Here is a 26,460-nt window from a genome sequence, read left to right on the forward strand (position 1 = left end):
GCCTTTTAATGTATATGTTAGATAGCAAATAAAATTGTGTTTTGTGTATATGTACAGTACAGAGGCAGGAAATGTGCTTTAATTTAATGGCCATATTATTATTCAGTTTGTTTCAAGGGTTATTTTTGTATCATCTCTCACAGGCTTTTATAATGTTTGATTACACATGTCCGACACTGTCGAGTTCCATCTAGTCAGATAAATCAGAGGAAGTGGTTTTGCTCTTTCTCGCTGTCTCTCGCTCTCTCTTTATTCCAGTGTTCACACTGACAAGGAGAAGGGTCAGATAGAGAGTGTAAAAGTACAGTAAATAGATATTTATTGAGCCACTTAGCATTGAAGTGACAGCACTCTGTGTGGACAGAATGATGAAGCTGTGAGAGACTCATGTCAGGGCCACCCACAGGACTGACTGGACCTGGCCTGAACTTTGACCCCAAATGACAGGTTTATTAAACTGCTGTTTGTGTCAATGTGTTATGCCTTTTCTCTGTGTGTCTCTTATGTTATTACTTGGTTGTTTGTCCTGTTGCTGTTAGCTCGCCTATATATTTGATTAGCCTCACTTCTCTCTCTTTCTGCTTCTCTCTCTCTCAGGTCTGTCCATATGTGGTCACAACTGCTTGCTGACGGCTGAGTGGATGTCGGCCAGTAAGATAGTGTGTCGTGTGGGCCCAGCCAAAGACGATAAGGGAGAGATCATCGTCACCACCAAGTCAGGAGGCCACGGCACCTCCACCGTCTCCTTCAAACTGCTCAAGGCTGAGAAGATCGGTAAGATACTCCTTCTGCCCTCGGCGACCACGGCAGTTCTAATTTAAGTCTACAAACACATCTCTCTTTGTCAATCATCAGAGGAACTCTAGAACGACTACTCCGTTGCACAAGAACAGACAATCTGCCTCAGTTTTTCCAAGCTCAGGCTACTAGGAAATAGAGTATGGAAACACACCACAAACCCATACTCTATTGTCCTGTGTTGCTTTACAAACTGTATAGTAGCTCTGTCAGGTACTATAATTGAGTGTGTGTGATCTGGGCTGTCCTCTCAGCGATGATGTGTTTCCTGTGTGTCTGTGCTGTAGGTATCCTGGACCAGTCTGCTGTGTGGGTGGATGAGATGAACTATTACGACATGAGAACCGACCGCTACAAAGGCATCTCCCCCCTCTCCCTACGACCCAGCAATCCGCTAGGCATCGACTTTGACAAGTAGGGACACACACACACATACATACATACACACACATGCTTAAGTCATTGAGTCTAACAAACAAACAATCCCCATGTGGAGATGTTTGAAATGTTATGCCAACACAGCAATGGCTACAACTGGCTTTAACCGCTGCACAAAGGCACTGGAAACACCATAATTGTGTTTAAAGGAGAGGGAAAGAAAGAAGAGAGGAATGAGTTGAAACGAAAAAGTGGAGTAGAAAGATTGCAAGCCACCACACATGGCCATAGCAGGCAGGTCGTATGGTGTGGCTTCTGCCTCCCACGCGACTGGCAGGGAATGCACAGTCTGTAATGCCATGTTTAGTTTGTATAGTTTAGTTCTGGTATATCTGTGCTCTAGGCCCTCTGATGTTTGTTTGGTTTAGAGGGGCCAGGGGATCCAGGTGGCAAGTGATCGCTCGTGGACAGGGAGGAGAGCCCCTGACTGGGCTGCAAACCCTCCATGTCCAGGGTCACTTTCCTGGGCCTGTAGGTAGGCTACTACAACCCTTACATCACAGTCAGTTAGCTCTAACTAAGAAACCGTACGGTCTTCTCTTCATGTTATAACCGCATAGTACAGTAAACGCACTCGAAAATGGCCACACGCACACATACACAGTGCACAATACACAAACACATCACATTAATGAATGTAGCCAATTGAGTTTTTTTCCACTTTATTTTTATATCTTGAGATTTTAGAGTATTCTGAAAATATTTTTAACAAGGGGGGCATTGAGTTTTCAATCTTAGTCAGGTACAGTACCAGTAAAAATGTTGGACACCTACTCATTCAAGGGTTTTTCTTTATTTTTTTACTATTTTCTACATTGTAGAATAATAGTGAATACATTCAAAACTATGAAATAACACATATGGAATCATGTAGTAACCAAAAAAGTGTTAAACAAATCAACATATATTTGAGATTCTTCAAAGTATCCACCCTTTGCCTTGATGACAGCTTTGCACACTCTTGGCATTCTCTCAACCAGCTTCACCTGGAAGGCTTTTCCAACAGTCTTGAAGGAGTTCCCACATATGCTGAGCACTTGTTGGCTGCTTTTCCTTCAATCTGCTGTCCAACTCATCCCAAACCATCTCAATTGGGTTGAGGTTGGGTGATTTGTGCAGGCCAGGTGATCTGATGCAGCACTCTATCACTCTCTTTCTTGGTCAAATAGCCCTTACACAGCCTGGAGGTGTGTTGGGGCATTGTCCTGTTGGAAAAACAAATGATAGTCTCACTAAGCATAGACCAGATGGGATGGCATATCGCTGCAAAAKGCTGTGGTAGCCATGCTGGTTAAGAGTGCCTTGAATTCTAAATAAATCACTGACAGTGTCCCCAGCGAAGCACCCCCACACCATCACACCACCACCTCCATGCTTCACAGTGGGAACCACACATGCGGAGATCATCCGTTCACCTACTTTGCGTCTCACAAAGACACGGCGGTTGAAACCAAAAATATCACATTTTTGATGAAGAGGCGACTCCGGGAATGCTTGCCTTCTATGCAGAGTTGCAAAGAAAAAGCCATATCTCAGACTGGCCAATAAAAATAAAATATTAAGATGGGCAAAAGAACACAGATACTGGACAGAGGAACTCTGCCTAGAAGGCCAGCATCCCGGAGTCGCCTCTTCACTGCTGACTTTGAAACTGGTATTTTGCGGGTACTATTTAATGAAGCTGCCAGTTGAGGACTTGTGAGAGACGTCTGTTTCTCAAACTAGACACTAATGTACTTGTCCTCTTGCTCAGTTGTGCACCGGGGCCTCCCACTCCTCTTTCTATTCTGGTTAGAGCCAGTTTGCGCTGTTCTGTGAAGGGAGTAGGACACAGCGTTGTATGAGATCTTCAGTTTCTTGACAATTTCTTGCATGGAATGGCCTTCATTTCTCAGAACAAGAATAGACTGACGAGTTTCAGAAGAAAGGTCTTTGTTTCTGGCCATTTTGAGCCTGTGATCGAACCCACATGTTGATGCTCCAGATACTCAACTAGTCTAAAGAAGGCCAGTTTTATTGCTTCTTTAATCAGAACAACAGTTTTTGCTAAATGGTTTTCTAATGATCAATTAGCTAATCCAAATTTATAATTTTAAAAGGCTAACACAACGTGCCATTGGGACACAGGAGTGATGGTTGCTGATAATGAGCCTCTGTATGCCTATGTAGATATTCCATAAAGATTCAGCCGTTTCCAGCTACAATAGTCATTTACAACATTAGCAATGTCTACACTTTATTTCTGATCAATTTTATGTTATTTTAATGGACAAAAAAATTGCTTTTCTTTAAAAAACAAGGACATTTCTAAGTGACACCAAACTTTTGAACGGTGGTGTATATGCAAATAAAAGTGTTAATCTCCCTAAGTCTGAGGGTGGTTTAAAACTTCCAGACCTGGAATTGTATCAACTCGCCACCAAAGGCTTTTACTTGTGACATTTTTGGGACGGCAGGTAGCCTAGTGGTTAGAGTGTTGGCCAGTAACCGAAAGGTTGCTAGATCGAATCCCCGAGCTGGCCTCACGCTGACCCCGCTGGAGGACTTTATACCAACACGTCAAGTTTCCTTTCACCTTATTACATTATAGAATGAAGTTCTTGTTGTTTTGTATAATGTAACTGGTGAATGTTCTCTCTTATTTGAGTACCTATGTGCAGTTGTAAGCGTTCCCTCTAATTCAGTGTTGGTGTAGATTGTTCAAGCTCCAACTTTATTGTCAAAGAGGGAAATTGGTTTTGCAGCATAATAATACATGCCTTTTAGCACACACTTAACTGAAAGTGACTTACAGTCATGCATGCAGGCATACATCCATTTTACATATTTGTGCCCCGAGATTCAAACCCCACAATCCTGACATTGCAAGCACCATGCTCTAACAACTGAGCCATACAGGACCACAGCATGATCATACATAGGAGACATAAAACATACATTTGAATAGGGTTTCCTTAGTAATCTCTTGTAGTGTGTGTGTTTTCTCCCCCAGGGGTAAGGTCCCTCTGAAAGATCTGGAGGCATTGTTTCCAGGTGTGAGTGGAGAGTTCACCAGCGAGAACTTCTCAGCTACTTGGTACCTTATCGAGAACCACTCGGTCACCAGGTAGGTCGGACCAACCAATAATTTTTTTTACGGCCCCGGGTCTAAGAGACACAGCCAATCAGACAGCACTCCTTCCCAACTTACAGCGCCTTCAGAAAGTATTCACACCTCTTGACTTTTTCCACATTTTTGTTGTGTTACAAATTGGGTTAAAAGTGGATTGAATTGTCTTCTTTTTTTTTTTTTTTCGATCTACACTAAATACTCAAATGTCAAAGTGCGCAAAATATATTTTTAATTATAAGATTAATGACAAAACACTATCTTGATTAGATAGAGTAAGTTTTCAACACCCTGAATCAATAATCACCTTTGGGTAAGTTCTCTAAGAGCTTTGCACACCTGGATTGTAATATATTTGCCCATTATTATTATTTTTTTTTCTACTTTTCGAGCTCTGTCAAGTTGGTTGTTGATCATTGCTAGAAAGCCATTTTCAAGTCTTGCCATAGATTTTTTAAGCTGATTTAAGTCAAAACTGCAAACTAGAACACGTCGTTGTCTTGGTTAGCAACTCCAGTGAAAGATTGGCTGTGAGTTTTTAGGTTATTGTCCTGCTAAAGGTGAATTTGTCTCCCAGTGTCTGACGGAAAGCAGACTGAAACAGTCCAGGTTCTAGGATTTAGCCTGTGCTTAATTCTGTTCTGTTTCTTTTTGTCCTAAAAAAAACCTCTCTAATCCTTTGCCGATGACGAGCATATCCATAACATGAAGAGTGGGAGTCAGTGAAGTGTTGTGTTGGATTTGCCCCAAACATAATGCTTTGTATTCAGGACAGGAAGTTCATTTCTTTGCCACATTTTTTGCAGTATTACTTTAGTGCCTAATTGCAAAGTTATTGCATGTTTTGGAATATTTTGTTCTGTACAGACTTCCATATTGGACTCTGTCATTTAGGTTAGTATTGTAGAGTAGCTACAATGTTTTTGATTCAACCTCAGTGTTCTCCTATCCCAGCCATTACACTCTGTAACGGTTTTAAAATCACCATTGCTCGTTTTATTCCTTCCTGGCAACTGAGTTAGGAAGGACGACTGGGTGTATTGATACACCAACCAAAACGTAATTAATAACTTCACCATGGCTCAAAGGGATATTCAGTGTCTGCCTTTTTAAAAAATGTACCGCATCAACCAATAGGTCCTTCTTTGCGAGGCATTGGAAAACCTCCCTTATCTTTTGTGGTTGAATTTGTGCTTGAAATTCAATACTCGACTGAGGGCCTTACAGATAATTGTATGTGGTGGGGTACAGCGATGGTGTAATCATTCAAAATTTATTAAACCCTAACATTGCACATTAGGGTCCATGGAACTTATTATGTGACTTGTAAGCAAATCTTTACTCCTGAATATATTTGGGCTTGCCATAACAAAGGAGTTGAACTATTGACTCAGGACATTCAGCTTTAAATGTTTTATTATTTGTAAACATTTCTAAAATCAAAAATTCCACTTTGACATTGTGGGGTATTCTGTGTACCACCAGGGACACAAAATGTACATTTTAAAATTCAGCCTGTAACACAACATTTTGTTTTTTAAAGTCCAGGGGTGTGAAACTACTTTCTGAGGCACTGTAACTTCTTTATGAACGTCAGCCCAACAACCAAACTACTAGTCACAAACATACACATGAATCCTAGATGTTTTCTTTGTCAGCAGCATAGTGTCAACTTTTGAAACTATTGCTGTGACTTGAGACAAGAGAACTTTTTAATGTTGTCTTTTACATGGTTTCAGCCCTTCCAATCTATCCCCTAACCCAGAGACAGATTTAGCTGTTAAACAAATACAATCTACCTCCATTCCTTCTTGATCTTTTGGACCCAACAAGAAAACGTTGGACATGTGAAGAAGTGTCCTTTCTCTTGTGAACTCTAACCCTGGTCTTTGTCATATTAGCAAGTGTTTGTCAGCCTGTCTGTCAGGTTATTATTAGTCTCTCCTGGTTTCCTTTCCGTCATGTTCCCCTCCAACTAAACCCCAGTCTAACGGTTGGATCCTGCCGAGTCCTGACTAGCTTACTGCCAGAACTTCAGGGTCCGTTGGGTTGTTTTTGGTTGACAGGGCATGTGTTTCTTCCTCCAGAGGAAACCTCCATTCACTCCCAGGAGACACACACACACACACCCTCCTGCGGACACGCAAGCTCACACTCACTCAGGCACGGCGCACATGCACTCTGTTCCACACACACAAAAGAATACCGCACACACAACTCCTCTGACTGATGGTACCCCCCCCCCTCTTTCTCTCTCCCCGCTCTCAGTTTCGACCAGTTGCGTATGGCAGCCAGTAACCTGAAGAAGCCAGGCCACGAAAGAAGAATGAGGGCAGTCTGGCCTATGTGAAGGGAGGCCTCAGCACCTTCTTCGAAGCGCTCAGGATGCTCTCGCAGGTAAGATACAGTACACCAATACTACACAGAGAGGTGTGTACACCACTACTACGCAGCAGAGTGTGTGGTACACAGTACGCCACTACTACACAGAGAGTGTGAGTACACAGTACGCCACTACTACACAGAAAGTGTGTGGTACACAGTACGCCACTACTACACAGAGAGTGTGTGGTACACAGTACGCCACTACTACGCAGAGAGGTGTGTGGTATACACAGTACGCCACTACTACGCAGAGAGCGTGTGGTACACCAGTAACGCCACTACTACGCAGAGAGCGTGTGGTACACAGTACGCCACTACTAGCAGAGAGCGTGTGGTACACAGTACGCCACTACTACGCAGAGAGCGTGTGGTACACAGTACGCCACTACTACACAGAGAGTGTGTGTGTACACAGTACGCCCACTACACATAGAGAGCTGTGTTTGACACAGTACGCCACTACTACACAGAGAGTGTGTGGTACACATCGTACGTGTTGTTATTACACCGAGAGAGATGTTAACACTGTTAAGATATTGAATGTAAAATTGTTTACAGTTGACGGAACTTGGCCTCTCATGATGCAGGTAAGAGTTTGTCAGGCTCGTGGTGTATTGCGGTGTGGTGTAAGACGAAGCCAGGTATGGTTCGGGATAAGGTTAGTAGTCTTTGGCAGTGGGCATGTAATCTAATGACTGAGTTAACACCCAACCATTCTCAGAACTCTGGTTGAGCGTGTGTGTGTGTGTGTGAGCGTGTGGTATCATCACACGGCCGTGCGGTGTGGTCTAGCAGTGTTATTACAGTGAGTGTGCTCTGTGCTTCAGTGTACTGCAGTATGGCTAGCCAACCACAGCACGCCTAATTCACTTTCATTAAAACCACGTCAGCTCTCAACTGTCAATCACACTACTTGCACGGTAGCAGGCACAGGCAGGGCCATGAGCAATCTGTACTGCTGCCTCTGCTGCGTCCTTATAGACACCTAGCACCGTCCAAGCCGCGATGCTCGAGTGATCATTTCCGGAGTCAGGACTGTAACTGCTTATTTTGAGTTAGCCTACTGAACTTGAGCAGAGTTTCTCTCAGCGTATACGTATGTGCTTCCTGTCCGTCTGTGTAGAGCAGAGCAGCAGAGCCGATGCATGTTAAAGCAGGCTTTGATACTTTGCCAGGTTTGGGGGTGAGGGAATAACTGAACAGACTGAGAAAGTTCTCTTTTACTCTCTCTCAATCTCTCTCTCTGTTTCTCTCTCACTCTCTTTCGAGATACATATGTACAGTTGAAGTCGGAAGTTTACATACACCTTAGCCAAATACATTTAAACTCAGTTCTTCACAATTCCTGACATTTAATCCTAGTAAAAATTCCCTGTCTTAGGTCAGTTAGGATCACCACTTTATTTTAAGAATGTGAAATGTCAGAATAATAGTAGAGAATTATTTATTTCTGCTTTTATTTCTTTCATCACATTCCCAGTGGGTCAGAAGTTTACATACACTCAATTAGTATTTGGTAGCATTGCCTTTAAATTGTTTAACTTGGGTCAAACGTTTTGGGTAGCCTTCCACAAGCTTCCCACAATAAGTTGGGTGAAATTTGGCCAATTCCTCCTGCCAGATCTGGTGTAACTGAGTCAGGTTTGTAGGCCTCCTTGCTCGCACACACTTTTTCATTTCTGCCCACAAATTTTCTATAGGATTGAGGTCAGGGCTTTGTGATGGCCACTTCAATACCTTGACTTTGTTGTCCTTAAGCCATTTTGCCACAACTTTGGAAGAATGCTTGGGGTCATTGTCCATTTGGAAGACCCATTTGCAACTAAGCTTTAACTTCCTGACTGATGTCTTGAGATGTTGCTTCAATATATCCACAYAATTTTCCTCCCTCATGATGTCATCTATTTTGTGAAGTGCACCAGTCCCTCCTGCAGCGAAGCACCACCACAACATGATGCTGCCACCCCTGTGCTTCACGGTTGGGATGGTGTTCTTCGGCTTGCAAGCCTCCCCCTTTTTCCTCCAAACATAACGATGGTCATTATGGCCAAACAGTTCTATTTTTGTTTCATCAGACCAGAGGACACTTCTCCAAAAAGTATGATCTTTGTCCTCATATGCACTTGCAAACCATAGGCTGGCTTTTTTATGGCGGTTTTGGATCAGTGGCTTCTTCCTTGCTGTGCGGCCTTTCAGGTTACGTCAATATAGGACTCATTTTACTGTGGATATAAATACTTTTGTACCTGTTTCCTCCAGCATCTTCACAGGGTCCTTTGCTGTTGTTCTGGGATTGATTTGCACTTTTCACACCACAGTACGTTCATCTCTAGGAGATAGAACGCGCCTCCTTCCTGAGCGGTATGATGGCTGCGTGGTCTCATGGTGTTTATACTTGCATACTATTGTTTGTACAGATGAACGTGGTACCTTCAGGCGTTTGGAAATTGCTCCCAAGGATGAACCAGACTTGTGGAGGTCTACAATTTTTTTTCCTGAGGTTTTGATGATTTCATTTGATTTTCCCATGATGTCAAGCAGAGGCACTGAGTTTGAAGGTGGGCCTTGAAATACATCCACAGGTACACCTCCAATTGACTCAAATTATGTCAATTAGCCTATCAGAAGCTTCTAAAGCCATGACATAATTTCCTGTAATTTTGCAAGCTGTTTAAAAGCACAGTCAATTTAGAGTATGTAAACTTCTGACCCACTGGAATTGTGATACAGTGAAATAATCTGTTTGTAAACAATTGTTGGAAAAATTRCTTGTGTCATGCATAAAGTAGATGTCCTAATCGACTTGCCAAAACTATAGTTTGTCAACAAGAAAATTGTGGAGTGGTTGAAAAACGAGTTTTAATGACTCCAACCTAAGTCATTAGGTTGGAGTGTGTAAACTTCCGACTTCAACTGTATAAATGTAATATGCCACATAGCAGACGCTTTGTAAAGCGCCAAACAGTGCGGTGAGTACATTTTTATTAAGTGTGTACATGGTCTAGGAAGTCAGTCCACAACCTGTGCATTGCTAGCCAAACACTCTTGCCTACTGAGCCACACCGTTACCAGAAGCAGCACGAGCACTTTGAGACGGAAGGGTTTCGAGAGGTTAATTGACATTAACCTTTCATGGTGATCAAACTTGCAGTTTCACCCTCCCTCTCTTTCTCCCACTTCTTTCCCATGACAACCCATCTTTACCGATCGGCACTGAGATAATTCTGCTCTGTGGCGTGTGTGTGTGTGTGTGTGTGTGCTTGTGTTGTGCATGTGTGTGTATTTATCCCCTCGGGGCTCAGTGTGTTCCAGTACAGTAGAGGCTGGGTGGGCGGTGGGTTTCATTTTAGAGTTTAGTTTGTGTAGCCCATGGGTCATTACCACAGATCAAACCTTCCTAACAACTTCTGGGTCCTCCAGGGGCTCCCAGGCGTCACACACTGCTCTTCCCATGCCCAGGCCTTCCTCTTTGGGCACGGCCTGGCCTCACGCTGACCCCGCTGGAGGACTTTATACCAACACGTCAAGTTTCCTTTCACCTTATTACATTATAGAATGAAGTTCTTGTTGTTTTGTATAATGTAACTGGTGAATGTTCTCTCTTATTTGAGTACCTATGTGCAGTTGTAAGCGTTCCCTCTAATTCAGTGTTGGTGTAGATTGTTCAAGCTCCAACTTTATTGTCAAAGAGGGAAATKGGTTTTGCAGCATAATAATACATGCCTTTTAGCACACACTTAACTGAAAGTGACTTACAGTCATGCATGCATGCATACATCCATTTTACATATTTGTGGCCCCGAGATTCAAACCCCACAATCCTGACATTGCAAGCACCATGCTCTACCAACTGAGCCATACAGGGACCACAGCATGATCATACATAGGAGACATAAAACATACATTTGAATAGGGTTTCCTTAGTAATCTCTTGTATGTGTGTGTTTTCTCCCCCAGGGGTAAGGTCCCTCTGAAAGATCTGGAGGCATTGTTTCCAGGTGTGAGTGGAGAGTTCACCAGCGAGAACTTCTCAGCTACTTGGTACCTTATCGAGAACCACTCGGTCACCAGGTAGGTCGGACCAACCAATATTTTTTTTTTACGGCCCCTGGGTCTAAGAGACACAGCCAATCAGACAGCAYTCCTTCCCAACTACAGCGCCTTCAGAAAGTATTCACACCTCTTGACTTTTTCCACATTTTTGTTGTGTTACAAATTGGGTTAAAAGTGGATTGAATTGTCTTCTTTTTTTTTTTTTTTCGATCTACACTAAATACTCAAATGTCAAAGTGCAAAAATATATTTTTAATTATAAGATTAATGACAAAACACTATCTTGATTAGATASAGTAAGTTTTCAACACCCTGAATCAATAATCACCTTTGGGTAAGTCTCTAAGAGCTTTGCACACCTGGATTGTAATATATTTGCCCATTATTATTATTTTTTTTTCTACTTTTCGAGCTCTGTCAAGTTGGTTGTTGATCATTGCTAGAAAGCCATTTTCAAGTCTTGCCATAGATTTTTTAAGCTGATTTAAGTCAAAACTGCAACTAGAACACGTCGTTGTCTTGGTTAGCAACTCCAGTGAAAGATTTGGCTGTGAGTTTTAGGTTATTGTCCTGCTGAAAGGTGAATTTGTCTCCCAGTGTCTGACGGRAAGCAGACTGAAMCAWGTCCAGGTTCTAGGATTTAGCCTGTGCTTAATTCTGTTCTGTTTCTTTTTGTCCTAAAAAAAACCTCTCTAATCCTTTGCCGATGACGAGCATATCCATAACATGAAGAGTGGGAGTCAGTGAAGTGTTGTGTTGGATTTGCCCCAAACATAATGCTTTGTATTCAGGACAGGAAGTTCATTTCTTTGCCACATTTTTTGCAGTATTACTTTAGTGCCTAATTGCAAAGTTATTGCATGTTTTGGAATATTTGTTCTGTACAGACTTCCATATTTGGACTCTGTCATTTAGGTTAGTATTGTAGAGTAGCTACAATGTTTTTGATTCAACCTCAGTGTTCTCCTATCCCAGCCATTACACTCTGTAACGGTTTTAAAATCACCATTGCTCGGTTTTATTCCTCTCTGGCAACTGAGTTAGGAAGGACGACTGGGTGTATTGATACACCAACCAAAACGTAATTAATAACTTCACCATGCTCAAAGGGATATTCAGTGTCTGCCTTTTTAAAAAATTGTACCCATCAACCAATAGGTGCCCTTCTTTGCGAGGCATTGGAAAACCTCCCTTATCTTTGTGGTTGAATTTGTGCTTGAAATTCAATACTCGACTGAGGGTCCTTACAGATAATTGTATGTGTGGGGTACAGCGATGGTGTAATCATTCAAAAATGTTATTAACCACTAACATTGCACATTAGGTCCATGCAACTTATTATGTGACTTGTTAAGCAAATCTTTACTCCTGAATATATTTGGGCTTGCCATAACAAAGGAGTTGAATACTTATTGACTCAGGACATTTCAGCTTTAAATGTTTTATTATTTGTAAACATTTCTAAAATCAAAATTCCACTTTGACATTGTGGGGTATTCTGTGTACACCAGGGACACAAAATGTACATTTTAAATTCAGCCTGTAACACAACATTTTTTTTTTTAAAGTCCAGGGGTGTGAATACTTTCTGAAGGCACTGTAACTTCTTTATGAACGTCAGCCCAAACAACCAAACTACTAGTCACAAACATACACATGAATCCTAGATGTTTTCTTTGTCAGCAGCATAGTTCAACTTTTGAAACTATTGCTGTGACTTGAGACAAGAGAACCTTTTTAATGTTGTCTTTTACATGGTTYTCAGCCCTTCCAATCTATCCCCTAACCCAGAGACAGATTTAGTCTGTAAACAAATACAATCTACCTCCATTCCTTCTTGATCTTTGACCCAACAAGAAAACGTTGGACATGTGAAGGAAGTGTCCTTTCTCTTGTTGAACTCTAACCCCTGGTCTTTGTCATATTAGGACAGTGTTTGTCAGCCTGTCTGTCAGGTTATTATTAGTCTCTCCTGGTTTCCTTTCCGTCATGGTTCCCCTCCAACTAACCCCAGTCTAACGGTTGGATCCTGCCAAGTCCTGACTAGCTACTGCAGAACTTCAGGGTCCGTTGGGTTGTTTTTGGTTGACAGGGCATGTGTTTCTTCCTCCAGAGGAAACCTCCATTCACTCCCAGGAGACACACACACACACACCCTCCTGCGGACACGCAAGCTCACACTCACTCAGGCACGGCGCACATGCACTCTGTTCCACACACACAAAAGAATACGCACACACAACTCCTCTGACTGATGGTACCCCCCCCCCTCTTTCTCTCTCCCCCCTCTCAGTTTCGACCAGTTGCGTATGGCAGCCAGTAACCTGAAGAAGCAGGCCACGAAGAAGAATGAGGGCAGTCTGGCCTATGTGAAGGGAGGCCTCAGCACCTTCTTCGAGGCTCAGGATGCTCTCGCAGGTAAGATACAGTACACCAATACTACACAGAGAGCGTGTGGTACACCACTACTACGCAGAGAGTGTGTGGTACACAGTACGCCACTACTACACAGAGAGTGTGAGGTACACAGTACGCCACTACTACACAGAAGTGTTTGGTATCAACAGTACCACTACTACACAGAGAGTGTGTGGTACACAGTACGCCACTACTACGCAGAGAGTGTGTGGTACACAGTACGCCACTACTACGCAGAGAGCGGTGGACACAGTACGCCACTACTACGCAGAGAGCGTGTGGTACACAGTACGCCACTACTACGCAGAGAGCGTGTGGTACACAGTACGCCACTACTACACAGAGAGTGTGTGTGGTACACAGTACGCCACTACTACACAGAGAGTGTGTGTGGTACACAGTACGCCACTACTACACAGAGAGTGTGTGGTACACATCGTACGTGTGTTATTACACCGAGAGAGATGTTAACACTGTTAAGATATTGAATGTAAAATTGTTACAGGGTTGACGGAACTTGGCTCTCATGATGCAGGTAAGAGTTTGTCAGGCTCGTGGTGTATTGCGGTGTGTGTAAGACGAAGCCAGGTATGGTTCGGGATAAGGTTAGTAGTCTTTTGCAGTGGGCATGTAATCTAATGACTGAGTTAACACCCAACCATTTCTCAGAACTCTGGTGTGAGCGTGTGTGTGTGTGTGTGAGCGTGTGTATCATCACACGGCCGTGCGGTGTGGTCTAGCAGTGGTTGATTACAGTGGAGTGGTGCTCTGTGCTTCAGTGTACTGCAGTATGGCTAGCCAACCACATCACGCCTAATTCACTTTCATTAAAACCACGTCAGCTCTCAACTGTCAATCACACTACTTGCACGGTAGCAGGCACAGGCAGGGCCATGAGGCAATCTGTACTGCTGCTCTGCTGCGTCCTTATAGACAGCAGGTAGCCTAGTGGTTAGAGCGTTGGGGCAGTAAACCGTAAGGTTGCTAGATCAATTTCCCGAGCTGACAAGGTAAAAATCTGTCCTTCTGCCCCTGGACAAGGCAGTGAACCCACTGTTCATAGGCCATCATTGTAAATAAGAATTTGCTCTTAACTGACTTGCCTGGTTAAGTAAATGTTAAAATAATACATGTGAAAAAAKAACCTTAGAGTGGAGTGTGCTGATTTGCATTACACAAATTATAATTGTAATTGTACACACTTACATTTGCCTCTCACTATACACACAAACACACGTACGGAACATGCACATACTGGACAGACGCGTTTACTAATGCACACGTATACTGACCCCCCACCCCACACACACATAGCCTTTATGATCCACTCTGTGAAACCTCTGAGGTAACATTGTGACTGCTGTCGCTCTGCCAGTTAGTTCAGTGAAATCAATTGTTCAACTGTATCATTCATATTTTTGTCTGTTTACTCTTATTTCCCCTCATAACCACTCAGTTACTTCCCCTTACTATTTATATGCCTCTGTCATGATTATTATTGCTTTCCTAATGTAATGTTTGTGCCCCGGTAGGAGCGCGGGGGGGTCCGAGGCAATGTTTTCATTGTTGGCAACTGAATCTAAATAAATGGAGCAGGGCCACACAATGCAGGCAAGAGTAATCGGGATGATAACGGTCCTAACGTGACCGAGGGGAACAATACAGACCCTTTCTCACGTTCACTATACTAATCATGCCCAATATGAACCCAATGGGAAGCACAAGTCCTCAGTGACCCAGGAAGTAGTGCTCGTTGATGGACTCCAATGACCTGTGAGTCAGGAAGCAATGGACCATAAGATGAAAGTCAATTGACCTTTGACATTAGGATGTACTTCACTGTACAGGTTTGAGAGGTATATTCTGACTCATTACAGTATTTAGTCCTCTGATTATGGCTGTTTTTAGAAGGATGCTTCTCAGAGGCCCTGTTTTGTTTGGTTATAAAGAATATCTGAGTGCTAGCCCAGCATATGGTAAGGGTAAGCTATAGTAATGTGCCAGAGCCAGACGGCTCTAGGCGGCTCCAGCAGTCGCTCATTGCCAGGCCCAGTTAGCACAGCTGTCTGTGTAACTGTGAATCCTTTCTTTGTCTGTCTCTCTCTCTCTCTCTGTCTGTTTGGCAGGTCGTCTCAGTTGTAGTCATTCCAAATTAGCTACTCCTTAGGTGTTGCTGTACAAATTGAAAGGAAATAAAAAATGACGCGTGTGTGTTTGCATGCGGGCGAGTGTGTGCACGTGTGTGTGTGTGTGTGCTCTGTGGTCAGAATGTATTGCATTAAAAGTGGCACGGTACTAATTGCTGTTTAGCCTGTGGTGCTTCCAGCTCACTCAATCACCGTTTTAATGCCTTTACTTTTTGTCTCCTCAGTTTATTTTCTCTTCTGCCTGCATGTGAGAATTTTATTTATGGCTATCGTAAAAGCCTGATGTTTTATTGATAAGAGCGAGTAGGGGACTGGGGATCGCAGTGTGGAAATGAGGAAGGAATGTCTCTGCGTGGGCCAAATCTGGAAAATTTAAATGAGTTCTGTTCAACAACAAAATGGTTCAAACAAGTGGTGTGTTTTGAGAATCCATGGGTTTCTTCTCTTTCTCCTGTTCTCTTTCTTGGCTTTCTCTCTCTTGTCCCGCCCTCTCCGATCCTCAATCTCACCTCATTCGTCTCCTCCAACAGAAACCGAGACGTGTATGACCACGGATGTCTCAGTAATAATGGCCTTTGTGTTTCCCTGCTGGGCTTCAACACAGTTTAGCAACAGCCGCTAAATGGCTAACCTCACCCTCATCCCAAAGCACATTTATATTACAACCTCATAACACCCTTATTACACTGTTCCCCTTCACTGTTTGACTGACGCTTGTACCTGCAGGGTACATGTCTGCATTGAGGGGTTACATGAGGTCGCAGAGGTCAAATGACCTTGAAGTCTGGGGTCACCCATCCAGTGGGCCAGGAGCTGGGTAAAAAAGAAAGTGAAGGAACAGTTCTCTTAACCTTTTGTGACCCAGACAGCTTGGTGAAAGGCATGRGGGTTCATAGTCATGCTAGGGGGCTGTTTGGTTAGGCTGATCCCCTGACAAATTGAACCATGTTCCACATGGGTCTTCTGACTACCTGGCTAACAGACTGATAGAGAGGCAGGGTTTTTTTGGGGGTGGGGGGCTCTGAAAAATGTACACATTTTAAGTTTTTTATTGTTGTGTGAAAAGGAAGTGGCCCTGCAATACAGGAAACAGACTACCGCTACCGTGTTCCAAAATCCAAGATTTCCCAGGGCCGTATTCCCAACGCTCCAAACCTCCGACTCGTCTACAGCAGTCGGGAGTCAAAACATCTCCAGCTTTAGAATCAGTGGGTTCCAGGAAGCTGAGTGGGGCTGCCTGCGTCTCTTCCTCCGCTGCTCTGTGTGTGTGTGTGTGTGTGTGTGTGTGTGTGTTTGTTTTATCCGGCGCCTGACGGGGTGTTTAGGTTAGCCGTGACGTCATAGCCACGGCAGCGAGAGTGCGTGACAGACGGAGAGGACTCACAGCTGGCAAGGGGGCACAGGGTTCTCTGCGGAGACGAGAACCAGAACCCTCAGGCTGTGTGTGTGCAATGCATGTGCGTACTCACTCATCAGTCCTGTCCCCCTATAGATATGTCTACAGAATCAGGCCAGAATCCTTTATAACTGTGTTGTTTAGACCGTACAAAGACTTATTGTAGACTTCTCTCTTCTCTACTCTATCCTTTTCAGAGCAGAGGCAGATGGCATTCTTCTTCCATAAAACCTCTGGTCTCCCTGTTTCTGCTTATAGGCTAAGTCTATGGTTCCTGCCCTGGTTCTCTGAATGTCCTCTACCAGACCATGGGACTGGTGTTCTAGCCATTATACTTGCTGTGGTGGTCCAGTGATGCTTGTGCCGATTAGGCAGCCATGATATGATGGCATGTTTGATATAGTGCATTCGGAAAGTATTCAGACCCCTTGACATTGTTTATGTTACAGCCTTATTCTAAAATGTATTAAATTGTATTTTTTTCCCTCATTAATCTACACACAATACCCCATAATGACAAAGCAGAAACAGTTTTTTCGAAATTTGTGCAAATATATATATATATATATTTTATTTTTTTATGTTCAGACCCTTTACTCAGTACTTTGTTGAATCACCTTTGGGAGCGATTACAGCCTCGAGTCTTCTTGGGTATGACGCTACATGCTTGGCACACCTGTATTTGAGAAGTTTCTCCCATTCTTCTCTGCAGATCCTCTCAAGCTCTGTCAGGTTGGATGGGGAGCGTTGCTGCACAGCCATTTTCAGGTCTCTCCAGAGATGTTCGATTGGGTTCAAGTCAGGGCTCTGGCTGGGCCACTCATGCACATTCAGAGACTTGTCCCGAAGCCACTCCTGCTTTGTCTTGGCTGTGTGCTTAGAGTCCTGTTGGAAGGTGAACCTTCGCCCCATTCTGAAGAGCAGGTTTTCATCAAGGATCTCTGTACGGCCGCTGAAAAACATCCCCACAGCATGATTCTGCCACCACCACGCTTCACGGGAGGGATTGTGCCAGGTTTCCTCCAGACATGACGTTTGGCATTCAGACCAAAGAGTTCAATCTTGGTTTCATCAAACCAGAGAATCTCTTGTTTCTCATGGTCAGAGTCCTTTAAGTGCCTTTTGGCAAACTCCAAGCGGGCTGTCATTTGCCATTTACTGAGGAGTGGCTTCCGTCTGGCCACTCTACCATAAAGGCCTGATTGGTGGAGTGCTGCAGAGATGGTTGTTTTTCTGGAAGGTTCTCCCATCTCCTCAGAGGAACTCTRGAGCTCTGTCAGAGTGAMCATCGGGTTCTTGGTCAACTCCCTGATCAATGCCCTCCTCCCCCCCATTGCTCAGTTTGGCCGGGAGGCTAGCTCTAGGAAGAGTCTTTCATGCCTGCCCCCGCTCCCCGGCGCTCGAGGGGCCCATCATTACGCACACCTGTCACCATCGTTACACGCATCAGCGCTTCATTGGACTCACCTGGACTATTACTTTATTGATTGCCTCCCCTATATCTGTCACTTCCTCCGTTTCTTCTCCGTGTCTACATTAATGTCGTTTTGTTCCCCTTGTCCAGACGCTAAATACGCTGTATTTAATACATTTTAGAATAAGGCTGTAATATTACAAAATGTGGAAAAGGTCAAGGGGTCTGAATACTTTCCAAAGGCACTATAAGTGAGGTTCAGGAATACCTCAGCCTCTCTCTGCTCCCGTCTGTCAGAAGGAACATACCCACATTTATTTACAGAACTGTCTCTCCTCCTCTTTTTCCTTCCCTCTTTCTTTCCTTCCCCCCTCCTTCTCTTTCCCTTGTCAATTTCTCTCATCTCGTCCGCTCACCCTCCCCCTTTCGACCCTCTCTCCCCCTCTTCCGTCCTCTATCCCTGTTCTATCAATAAACCCACACTGCCCCTCTCAGCACCCAGCTGCCTAACTACAGCCACAATGTATTTGTTCATGTGAGCAGCCCTGACGCGCGCTCTCTCTTCTCTCTCTGTCCCCCTCACTTACTTCTCTCTCTGCCTACCCTACTCTCTCCCTCTCTGAAATGAATATCTTTCTGGTCCACATGTTCAGATCTATTCTGACCTCCATCTCCATTTCCTCTCGTCCTCTCACCTTTTACATCCTCTGCCTTGCATCTACTTCTCCTTGCCTTACCTCACCAGCACTATGTCCTACTCAGTGTTGATATTGGAATGTGCACCCTGCAGATCTTTCTTTCTTCATTAGCCTTGTATAGTCAAGCTGACACTAGCAGCATCCCTCTCAGCAGTAGAAATAGTGCTCTCCAGTCTTTCAGCTATCCTCACCCAAGTATTATTCCTCCAAATGATAAAAAAATAGAATTTGCAAATTTCCTCCGGACTCTGTCTTTGGGTGCAGAGTGTGTACTGTCTATGCTCCATTTGGAACCGTCTTTCTCCTAGAATAGATTAGTTTCCAGTTGGGGTCTCCAAAACAACTTTGATAGTAGGGAAAATACTCATTTGGAGTGGATTTTGGGTGGTACTGCTGATTCGGTCAAGCCAGGTCAGGTGTATTGATGCAGTACAGTTATTGTGGTGACCGGGTCAGGTCAGTGGTTGGCGTGGGAAAGCTTGAGAGGGAGGTGTGGTCAGAGTCTGACAATAGTGTCTGTAGATGGAGGGTCACGCAGGTTACCTCTCATCTACCACTGGGGCAGAGAGGCTGTTTATTGTTTTACCWTTGGTTCCTTAAATTGAAAATGTTCCAGAATCTCAGAATTAAGCATGTTAGAGTGCCTCTGCTGCTCAATCTGTCTGATTTGTTATTATAGAACACACAGAGATCTTAAAATAACTCTTTCTCTGTATTTCTGTCTTGTTGAGTATTTCTCTATCCCCGATTATGTGCTTCTTTAATTCAGCTATTTTTCACTGTGTATATTTTTTTTTACATTTATTTTTTAATTTAACCTTTGTTTCGAGTAGGAGTCATGCTGATACAAAGGTCTCTTTTTCTCAGATGAGCCCTGCATACACATCAGTACCAGGCCTGTCAAAGTTAACGTGTTAATAACGCGTCAATGCGTGACATTTTTTTATGCGTAAAACATTTTTAAGYCGTTATTCGCACCCCTGTTTCGTCACCACACAGACCATTTGAAGCGTAACAAACAACACGCTCTTTGCAGTGTGCACTCGGTCTTGGTAGCGCTGTCTKTCTCTATTGTGGTGCTTAATAAACATCCACTATGCACTCAGCTTTGACCAACAGTTTTGAAGGAAAACTTACAGAAAGTTCAACCATAAACACATTCCTAGGCGTTTCTATAGATAACAGAAAAAAACGGAATTKGCACAGCATTAGCTAGTTAGTTATGCTAATGTTAGCTAGCTAGCTAACCAAAATAATGTTTACAATGCCATGGCTGAATTCGTCTTCATTCAACTAACTTAATCAACAAACTACATCATACCTAAAAACACTTTATTCTAAACGTAAAAATGTTAGCATGACTCGCATGGAATGTAAATCACAATTATCAGCCAAAAAGCCGATTCCAACGGACTATTCAATTAGCTAACTAACCCTGCTTTTAAGAGGCCGAAAAGCTGTTGCATACTGTTTTGTTTCAACAATGGTATGAGAAAAGACCACCAAATTCAGTTTCATCAACTGCCCAAGTACAAGGTTAGGCGGACATCATTGTTTCACGCTTGATGATGATGTGAAGTTGTGGGCTACGGTTACTCTATACATGTATGTGTGTTCAAACACTTAATCCGCGGTAAATCGCTTTGTATAAAGCTTGCTAGTTCGCTTGTAGTAATGACTAGTGAGCTGTATCTGTCCAAATAACAGCTATAATATTCTTCTGCATTTGGATATTTATGCAAACTTGGAGATTCCACCAACTAGGTGTAGATATCACCATAGGCTACTTTGTTTTGGTCCATTTGGTAGGGTTGTGTCCCTAGTTAGTCCCCGGAAAGTTGAAAGGACATATAGACCAAACAACTCTAGACCGTTCAAGAGTWGGCAAAGACTGGAAGTAGTTACGCGACATATCTCAGACAAGCGAATTAGATTGAGATTTAATTTCTCTCGCTAACATCAGCTAACCGGCGAAAAAGCTATGGGGAAACAAACAGTGACGTAAGTATAAGTGTTAGCAGATCGGGTAATAAATTCGTGGCAGAGTAAGTATCATACAAGTAATTTGTTGTTGTGACAGCCAAAGTATTTTAATAACGACACTTGATGCTGCTGAAAAAGTTTATTGAAACTACAAAAAAAGTGTCAGTAGTTTGTTTAGGATGACGCCAAAGTTAGGCTAATTACATGGGAGTAACGGGAGTACCCTACTCTGGGGTGTGGTCACGTTAAGCCACGCCTTGCCGTATGTATCTATTCTAGTATTAACAGTTTGTGACTAGTGCACGTTGAAGAACATGGATAAGTAGCCTAGGCTCGATCTAATAGCTGTATGATATTTACATGAACTCAGATTTGGCTAATCTGTGGAATTCATGACATTGTTGGACAGGTTTAAAAGCTGTTTGTTCTTTGTAGCCATAGAGACAGTTCTTTTTTTTTGTGTTGTCAACCCTCCAATTAGAAATTGGGAGAACACTTATTTAGAATGCCTAAAGCTTTAAGTGTGTGTGTGTGTGTGTGTGTGTCTGGCCCAACGCTCTTAACCACTAGGCTACCCTGCCACCCCTATTCCACAGGTAAATCTACTTTTCATTTCTTTGCGTCTTACTTAACTCTGAGATCTCCAGAGTTAGCCATCCCTGAGACCGTGTCTGGTATCTCCTACGTCTATAAGTTAACAATGAAGTAAGGTACAATGGAAGTTAATGCATGCAGGGCTTTATAATWAAAAAAAAGAGAGCGCAATKCATCGATTTACGAGATTTCTWAGAGGGCCAGCCTACTTTGATTGAACTGAGCCGTTATCATCACAATCTTTCACATAATTGAATAAAACTGTATTGTTCTGTTGCAGCTATACACCAGAGGTTGGAGTCAGACGGGACAGAGAGGGTGGAGGGCTCCATGACACAACGCCTGGAGAATGTCCTCAACAGTAAGCATCTTTCATCCATCTATACAGCTATCTGTTCATTCATCCAAATTTCCATCCATTCATTTATCCATCCATCCATCCTTTTATCCATGTACGAATGATCATCTATCAACCCATCCATCAACCAATCCATCATCCATCTGCATTTCTATCTTTCTACTTCTTGCTATTATCATGTAGTGTGAGCTGAGCGCAGACATCATCCCAGGTGCCATTGGTTAATATCCTCTTTCCACTTCTGTCTTTATTGGAAGTTCAATTACTAGGACGTTTCTTTACAAGCTCATACACACACCACGCCGCGTGTGTTCGTTCTTCCCTGTCTGGAGAGTAGATCTTCCAGCCGGATCCTCTGTCCGCCCCTCTCATCTCATACATGATAATGCGTCTCCTACCTATCATGGAGGGTGAATAAACGGAAAGGTTTCCTCCGGGTTGAAGGTTAATAAACCTCTCAGCCGGACACTGCTTTCATCCCCACAGCGCCTCGACCCAAGACCCCTGTCTTCTTCCCATACACCCCCTTAACCTCCACCCCACCCCACCCGCCCGTCAAACCCTCAACCCATCAGCTAATCACAAACAGCCCCTCGAAGTATCAAACACATGACATCTCGTCAGTCAGAGCATAGAGTCGGGAGCGAAGTGTTTTAAATCTCAATGTTTTTCCTTTTGAGATTTGGTGGGGTTGGCGGACGCCTGGCAGTCTTTTTTTCTGATTTAAATTAGCGAGTCCTTGTTTTTTCTTTTTTTGCCTCCACTTCCGAGGCCACCCAAGAAGCCGGAGAGTACTAATGGCCCAGAGAGAAAAAGAGGGACTAGAGTAAGAGATACCTGTCACACTCCTTGACTCTTTTTCCACCCCTCTAAGTTCAGATAATATAACACACACATGCCATCACCACAGAGGAAAACCAGGTTCTTTATGTCAGAGAGATATGTATTAATAGTGAAAWATTTTTTTTTATCCTTTTAACTTTTTCTTGATGGCTGTAGTACTTACCCTCTCTCTCTCACGCTCGCACTTTCTCTCCATCTATCTCCCCTCTTCTCTCTATTTTCTCCCTTTTATTTCCCTCCCCCTTCTCCCCCTTCTCCCTCCACCCCAGGAGCCAGTGATACAGCAGACACTCTGTTCCAGGAGGTGTTGGGGCGGAAGGATAAAGCTGACTCAACGCGGAACGCACTCAACGTCCTGCAGCGCTTCAAGTTCCTCTTCAACCTACCGCTCAACATCGAACGCAACATACAGAAGGTATACACTGAGTGTACAAAACATTAAGAACACTTTCCTAATGTTGAGTTGCACCCCCCCCCTTTTGCCCTCAGAACAGTCTCAATTCATTAGGGCATGGACTCTACAAGGTTTCGTAAGCGTTCCACAGGGATGCTGGCCCATGTTGACTCCAATGCTTCCCACAGTTTTGCCATGTTGGCTGGATGTCCTTTGGGTGGTGGACCATTCTTGATACACAGGGGCAACTGTTGAGCGTGAAAAACCCTGCAGCGTTGCAGTTCTTGACACACTCAAACCAGTACGCCTGGCACCTACTACCATACCCTGTTCAAAGACACCCTCTGAATGGCACACATACCCAATCCACGTCTCAATTATCTCAAGGCTTAAAAATCCTTGTCTCCTCCCCTTCATCTACACTGATGGAAGTGGATTTATCAAGTGACATAAATAAGGGACCATGGCTTTCACCTGGATTCACCTGGTCAGTCTATGTCATGGAACACACGCACAGCATGCACACCTCAACCTGTTGCTCAAACTCCAGCCCGGCATCCAGAAGGTGGTGCTAGAGAAGCTAGAATGCCAAAGTGTTGTGTTCATGTCCAGTGCACTGTACACACAAGTGTCTCCACGTATGAAATAAACCCCTGTCAAATAAAATATCAATAAACATTTTTTATTTTTTTTGAACCATTTGTGATATTGTTGTCTGTGAGCTGTCTTGAGAATTGTATGTGTTCTCCTTCAGGGAGATTATGACGTGGTGATCAATGACTATGAGAAAGCCAAGTCTCTGTTCAGCAACACGGAGGTCTCGGTCTTTAAAAAAGGTAGGGTGAACTGAGCTTCTTGGAAGAGGGGTGATGTCCAGTTTACTGTGCTGTCAACAAGAGTAATGACAATGGTCTCTCCTGTCTGTGTGTAGTGTATGCCGAGGTGGAGACGAGGATCGGGGCTCTTAGGAGTCTGCTCCTGGACAAGCTACTGGAGACACCTTCAACCCTGCATGACCAGAAGAGATACATACGGTCTCACTATGTTTACACATACTGCACTGTAGAGGGTTAGATGTCACGCAGTGCAAAATTAGTCATGTCTTTATGGTTTTAGTGTATTACATTTCCCATATTCGTTCTGTTCTTACTTTCTGTCTCTGGCTCATTGTTTGCCTCATCTTTAGGGCTGGCACGTTAATTTTATAATCGTGTAACGGACCGTGTTACCATGGATACGGACTCAACCGCACGCCGGCTGCAGCCATCTTCAGTGAGCTGTTTGTTCCACAACACAAAACCCTAAAACTGCGTCCTCTCTAGACATTTTTAGAATTTTGTGTTGTGGAGCAAACAGGGGACTGAAGACGGCTACCATTTCCGTGGTAACATGGACTCTTTACAGCGCGATGAAACGTGGTTGCTTATTGTTTCAGCAAGGGGTTGTAGCAAACAAGTCTTCATTTTATTTATGTTTTTTTTTACGTTATGACGGTTATTTTATTTTCCTGACGGTCTTCCCCCGTAACTCTACGGTGACCGCGGTCATTGGGCAGAAAATGTGCTTTTAAAATAAATCTTTCTTCATGTCTTGTTCTTTCTCCTCTCTCTCACTTTCTCTTTCTCGCTCACTTCCCTGTCTCTCTCTATCCTTGTTCCTCTTTTCCCCTTGGTCTTGTTCTCATTCTCCCTCTTTCTCCCCCTTTCCCTACATCCTGCATAGTTGTGGTCTTGGCTGGTTTATTATTGCTCAGACTGACTCGTCAGAACGAGAGAGTGCAGCTCTAGACCACAGCAGCCATCTTTCATCCTCCTACATTACATTATAGCTAGCTAGCTTTAAACGCCCACCATACCCCCAGTTTACCTTACACACGTTAAGGGGACTAGCAGGCTGTGTTGGGGGTGAACTAGCTGGTTGGCTGCCTGGGGGGCTGTGGAGGGTAGGCTAAACCAGACCTGGGTTTTTACATAAMATTTACATTTTAGTAATTTAGCTGTGGCGTTACCGGTGACGCGCTTCCAATTTCTGACTCGTCCTCTCTGTCCCAACTGACACGGGAACGTCTACAGACGTGTTAAGCTGGCGCATTGGTACAATGTCTACAGAGACGAACCACATATCACAGTAAAATGGTTCCATGTATGTTATTTTAAATACTGTGCTTGATTGAACTTGCCTGGTCAAATTTAACCAATAGAATATTCCCCAAAGTGTATACCAAAATCCGTACATCTGGTACTCTAGGCAATGAAATGTCCAAAGTATTTGGAAATACTGCTTGAACTCAGATCTTGTGGGGGCATACTGTAGAGGCTGGCTGGCTAGGGGTTCAGAGGGATCTCCTGTAATGAGGAGCAAATTAGTCTGGTCTGCCTGCTATGTGATGAAGCCAGCCCAGAGCCACAGTCAGTGACTCAGACTCATTTGTGATGATCCCACAGAGTACCGAGTGCAGCTGTACAGGGAATGTACTGGGGAAGAGGACTGTGGGTATGGGATGATGCTTTTGGGGAGGAAGTTAGGCTGAGGGAGATGGACAGCACAGGGTTTAGATTTTAACGGGTGTCATACTGAAGTGCTGTTTACACCCATTTCTCACCTGAGTGTGTCAGTATCACCTGTGAAGTGCTGTGCCCACATTTTCACCCTTGCCTGTGTGTGTTCCTTCCAGGTACCTGTCTGACCTGCATGCATCAGGGGACCCTGCCTGGCAGTGTATCTCCGCCCAGCACAAGTGGATCCTCGGACTCATGCAGAACTGCAAGGAGGAGTTTATCAATTGCCAGAGAGGTGAGTTAAACACACACACACGTTATATCTATGTATACATGCACGCACACACACACACAAACACACACAAACACACACGCACGGAAGATAGAAAGAAAAGCCCCCCGTTTTGCAATTTCAGTCAGACTGGTTAGGTTGCCATTTGTCAACACGCCCTCCTGTCATCTCTCTCGGTGTTGGACTTGGGTTTCAGGGCCCGACATGTTACACTACACACACACACACACACACACACACACTAGGCTGCACAGATGGATTGGAACAATTAACCCCAATGAAGCTGTTTCTCTGTTAAATCAGTACCAGGAATAATGTGAATGCGAAACTGTCTGCTCAGGATGAGCAGTAGAGACCCATGCTCACACATATGCACAGACACGCACACACAAATGTACATATCACCCCCCCCCCCAAAAAAAATGCTAGCCACCCCTGTTATTAAGAACACCTGCTCTTTACATGACAGACTGACCAGTTGAATCCAGGTGAAATCTATGATCCCTAAGTGATGTCACTTGTTAAATCCACTTCCAAATCCAATGTAGATGAAGGGGTGGAGACAGGTTAAAGAAGGACTTTTAAGCCTTGAGACAATTGAGACATGATTGCGTTTGTGTGCCATTCAAAGGATGAATGGGC

The 26,460-nt window shown here is 43.8% G+C and overlaps 1 protein-coding gene across 3 annotated transcripts in view; it reads left to right on the top strand.

Moving 5' to 3' along the window:
• The window catches only part of LOC111971180 (exocyst complex component 2), a 99,401-nt gene that overhangs the window by 40,111 nt on the left and 32,830 nt on the right, over nucleotides 1-26,460 (top strand). For 2 of the 3 annotated variants that reach the window (XM_070446225.1, XM_070446226.1), the window contains exons 1-7: nucleotides 10,416-10,801; nucleotides 13,077-13,201; nucleotides 21,714-21,794; nucleotides 22,904-23,049; nucleotides 23,783-23,864; nucleotides 23,960-24,062; nucleotides 25,703-25,821. In XM_070446225.1, the coding sequence (XP_070302326.1) occupies nucleotides 13,093-13,201; nucleotides 21,714-21,794; nucleotides 22,904-23,049; nucleotides 23,783-23,864; nucleotides 23,960-24,062; nucleotides 25,703-25,821 (640 nt within the window). In that variant the 5' untranslated portion in view covers nucleotides 10,416-10,801; nucleotides 13,077-13,092. Of the gene's footprint in view, nucleotides 1-597; nucleotides 775-1,085; nucleotides 1,213-4,228; nucleotides 4,343-10,415; nucleotides 10,802-13,076; nucleotides 13,202-21,713; nucleotides 21,795-22,903; nucleotides 23,050-23,782; nucleotides 23,865-23,959; nucleotides 24,063-25,702; nucleotides 25,822-26,460 lie in introns of those variants that run through there. The other variant, XM_023997970.2, reaches the window with a different exon arrangement.

This window comes from Salvelinus sp. IW2-2015, linkage group LG13 (genome assembly GCF_002910315.2).
Source record: "Salvelinus sp. IW2-2015 linkage group LG13, ASM291031v2, whole genome shotgun sequence".
NCBI classification, from domain to species: domain Eukaryota; kingdom Metazoa; phylum Chordata; class Actinopteri; order Salmoniformes; family Salmonidae; genus Salvelinus; species Salvelinus sp. IW2-2015.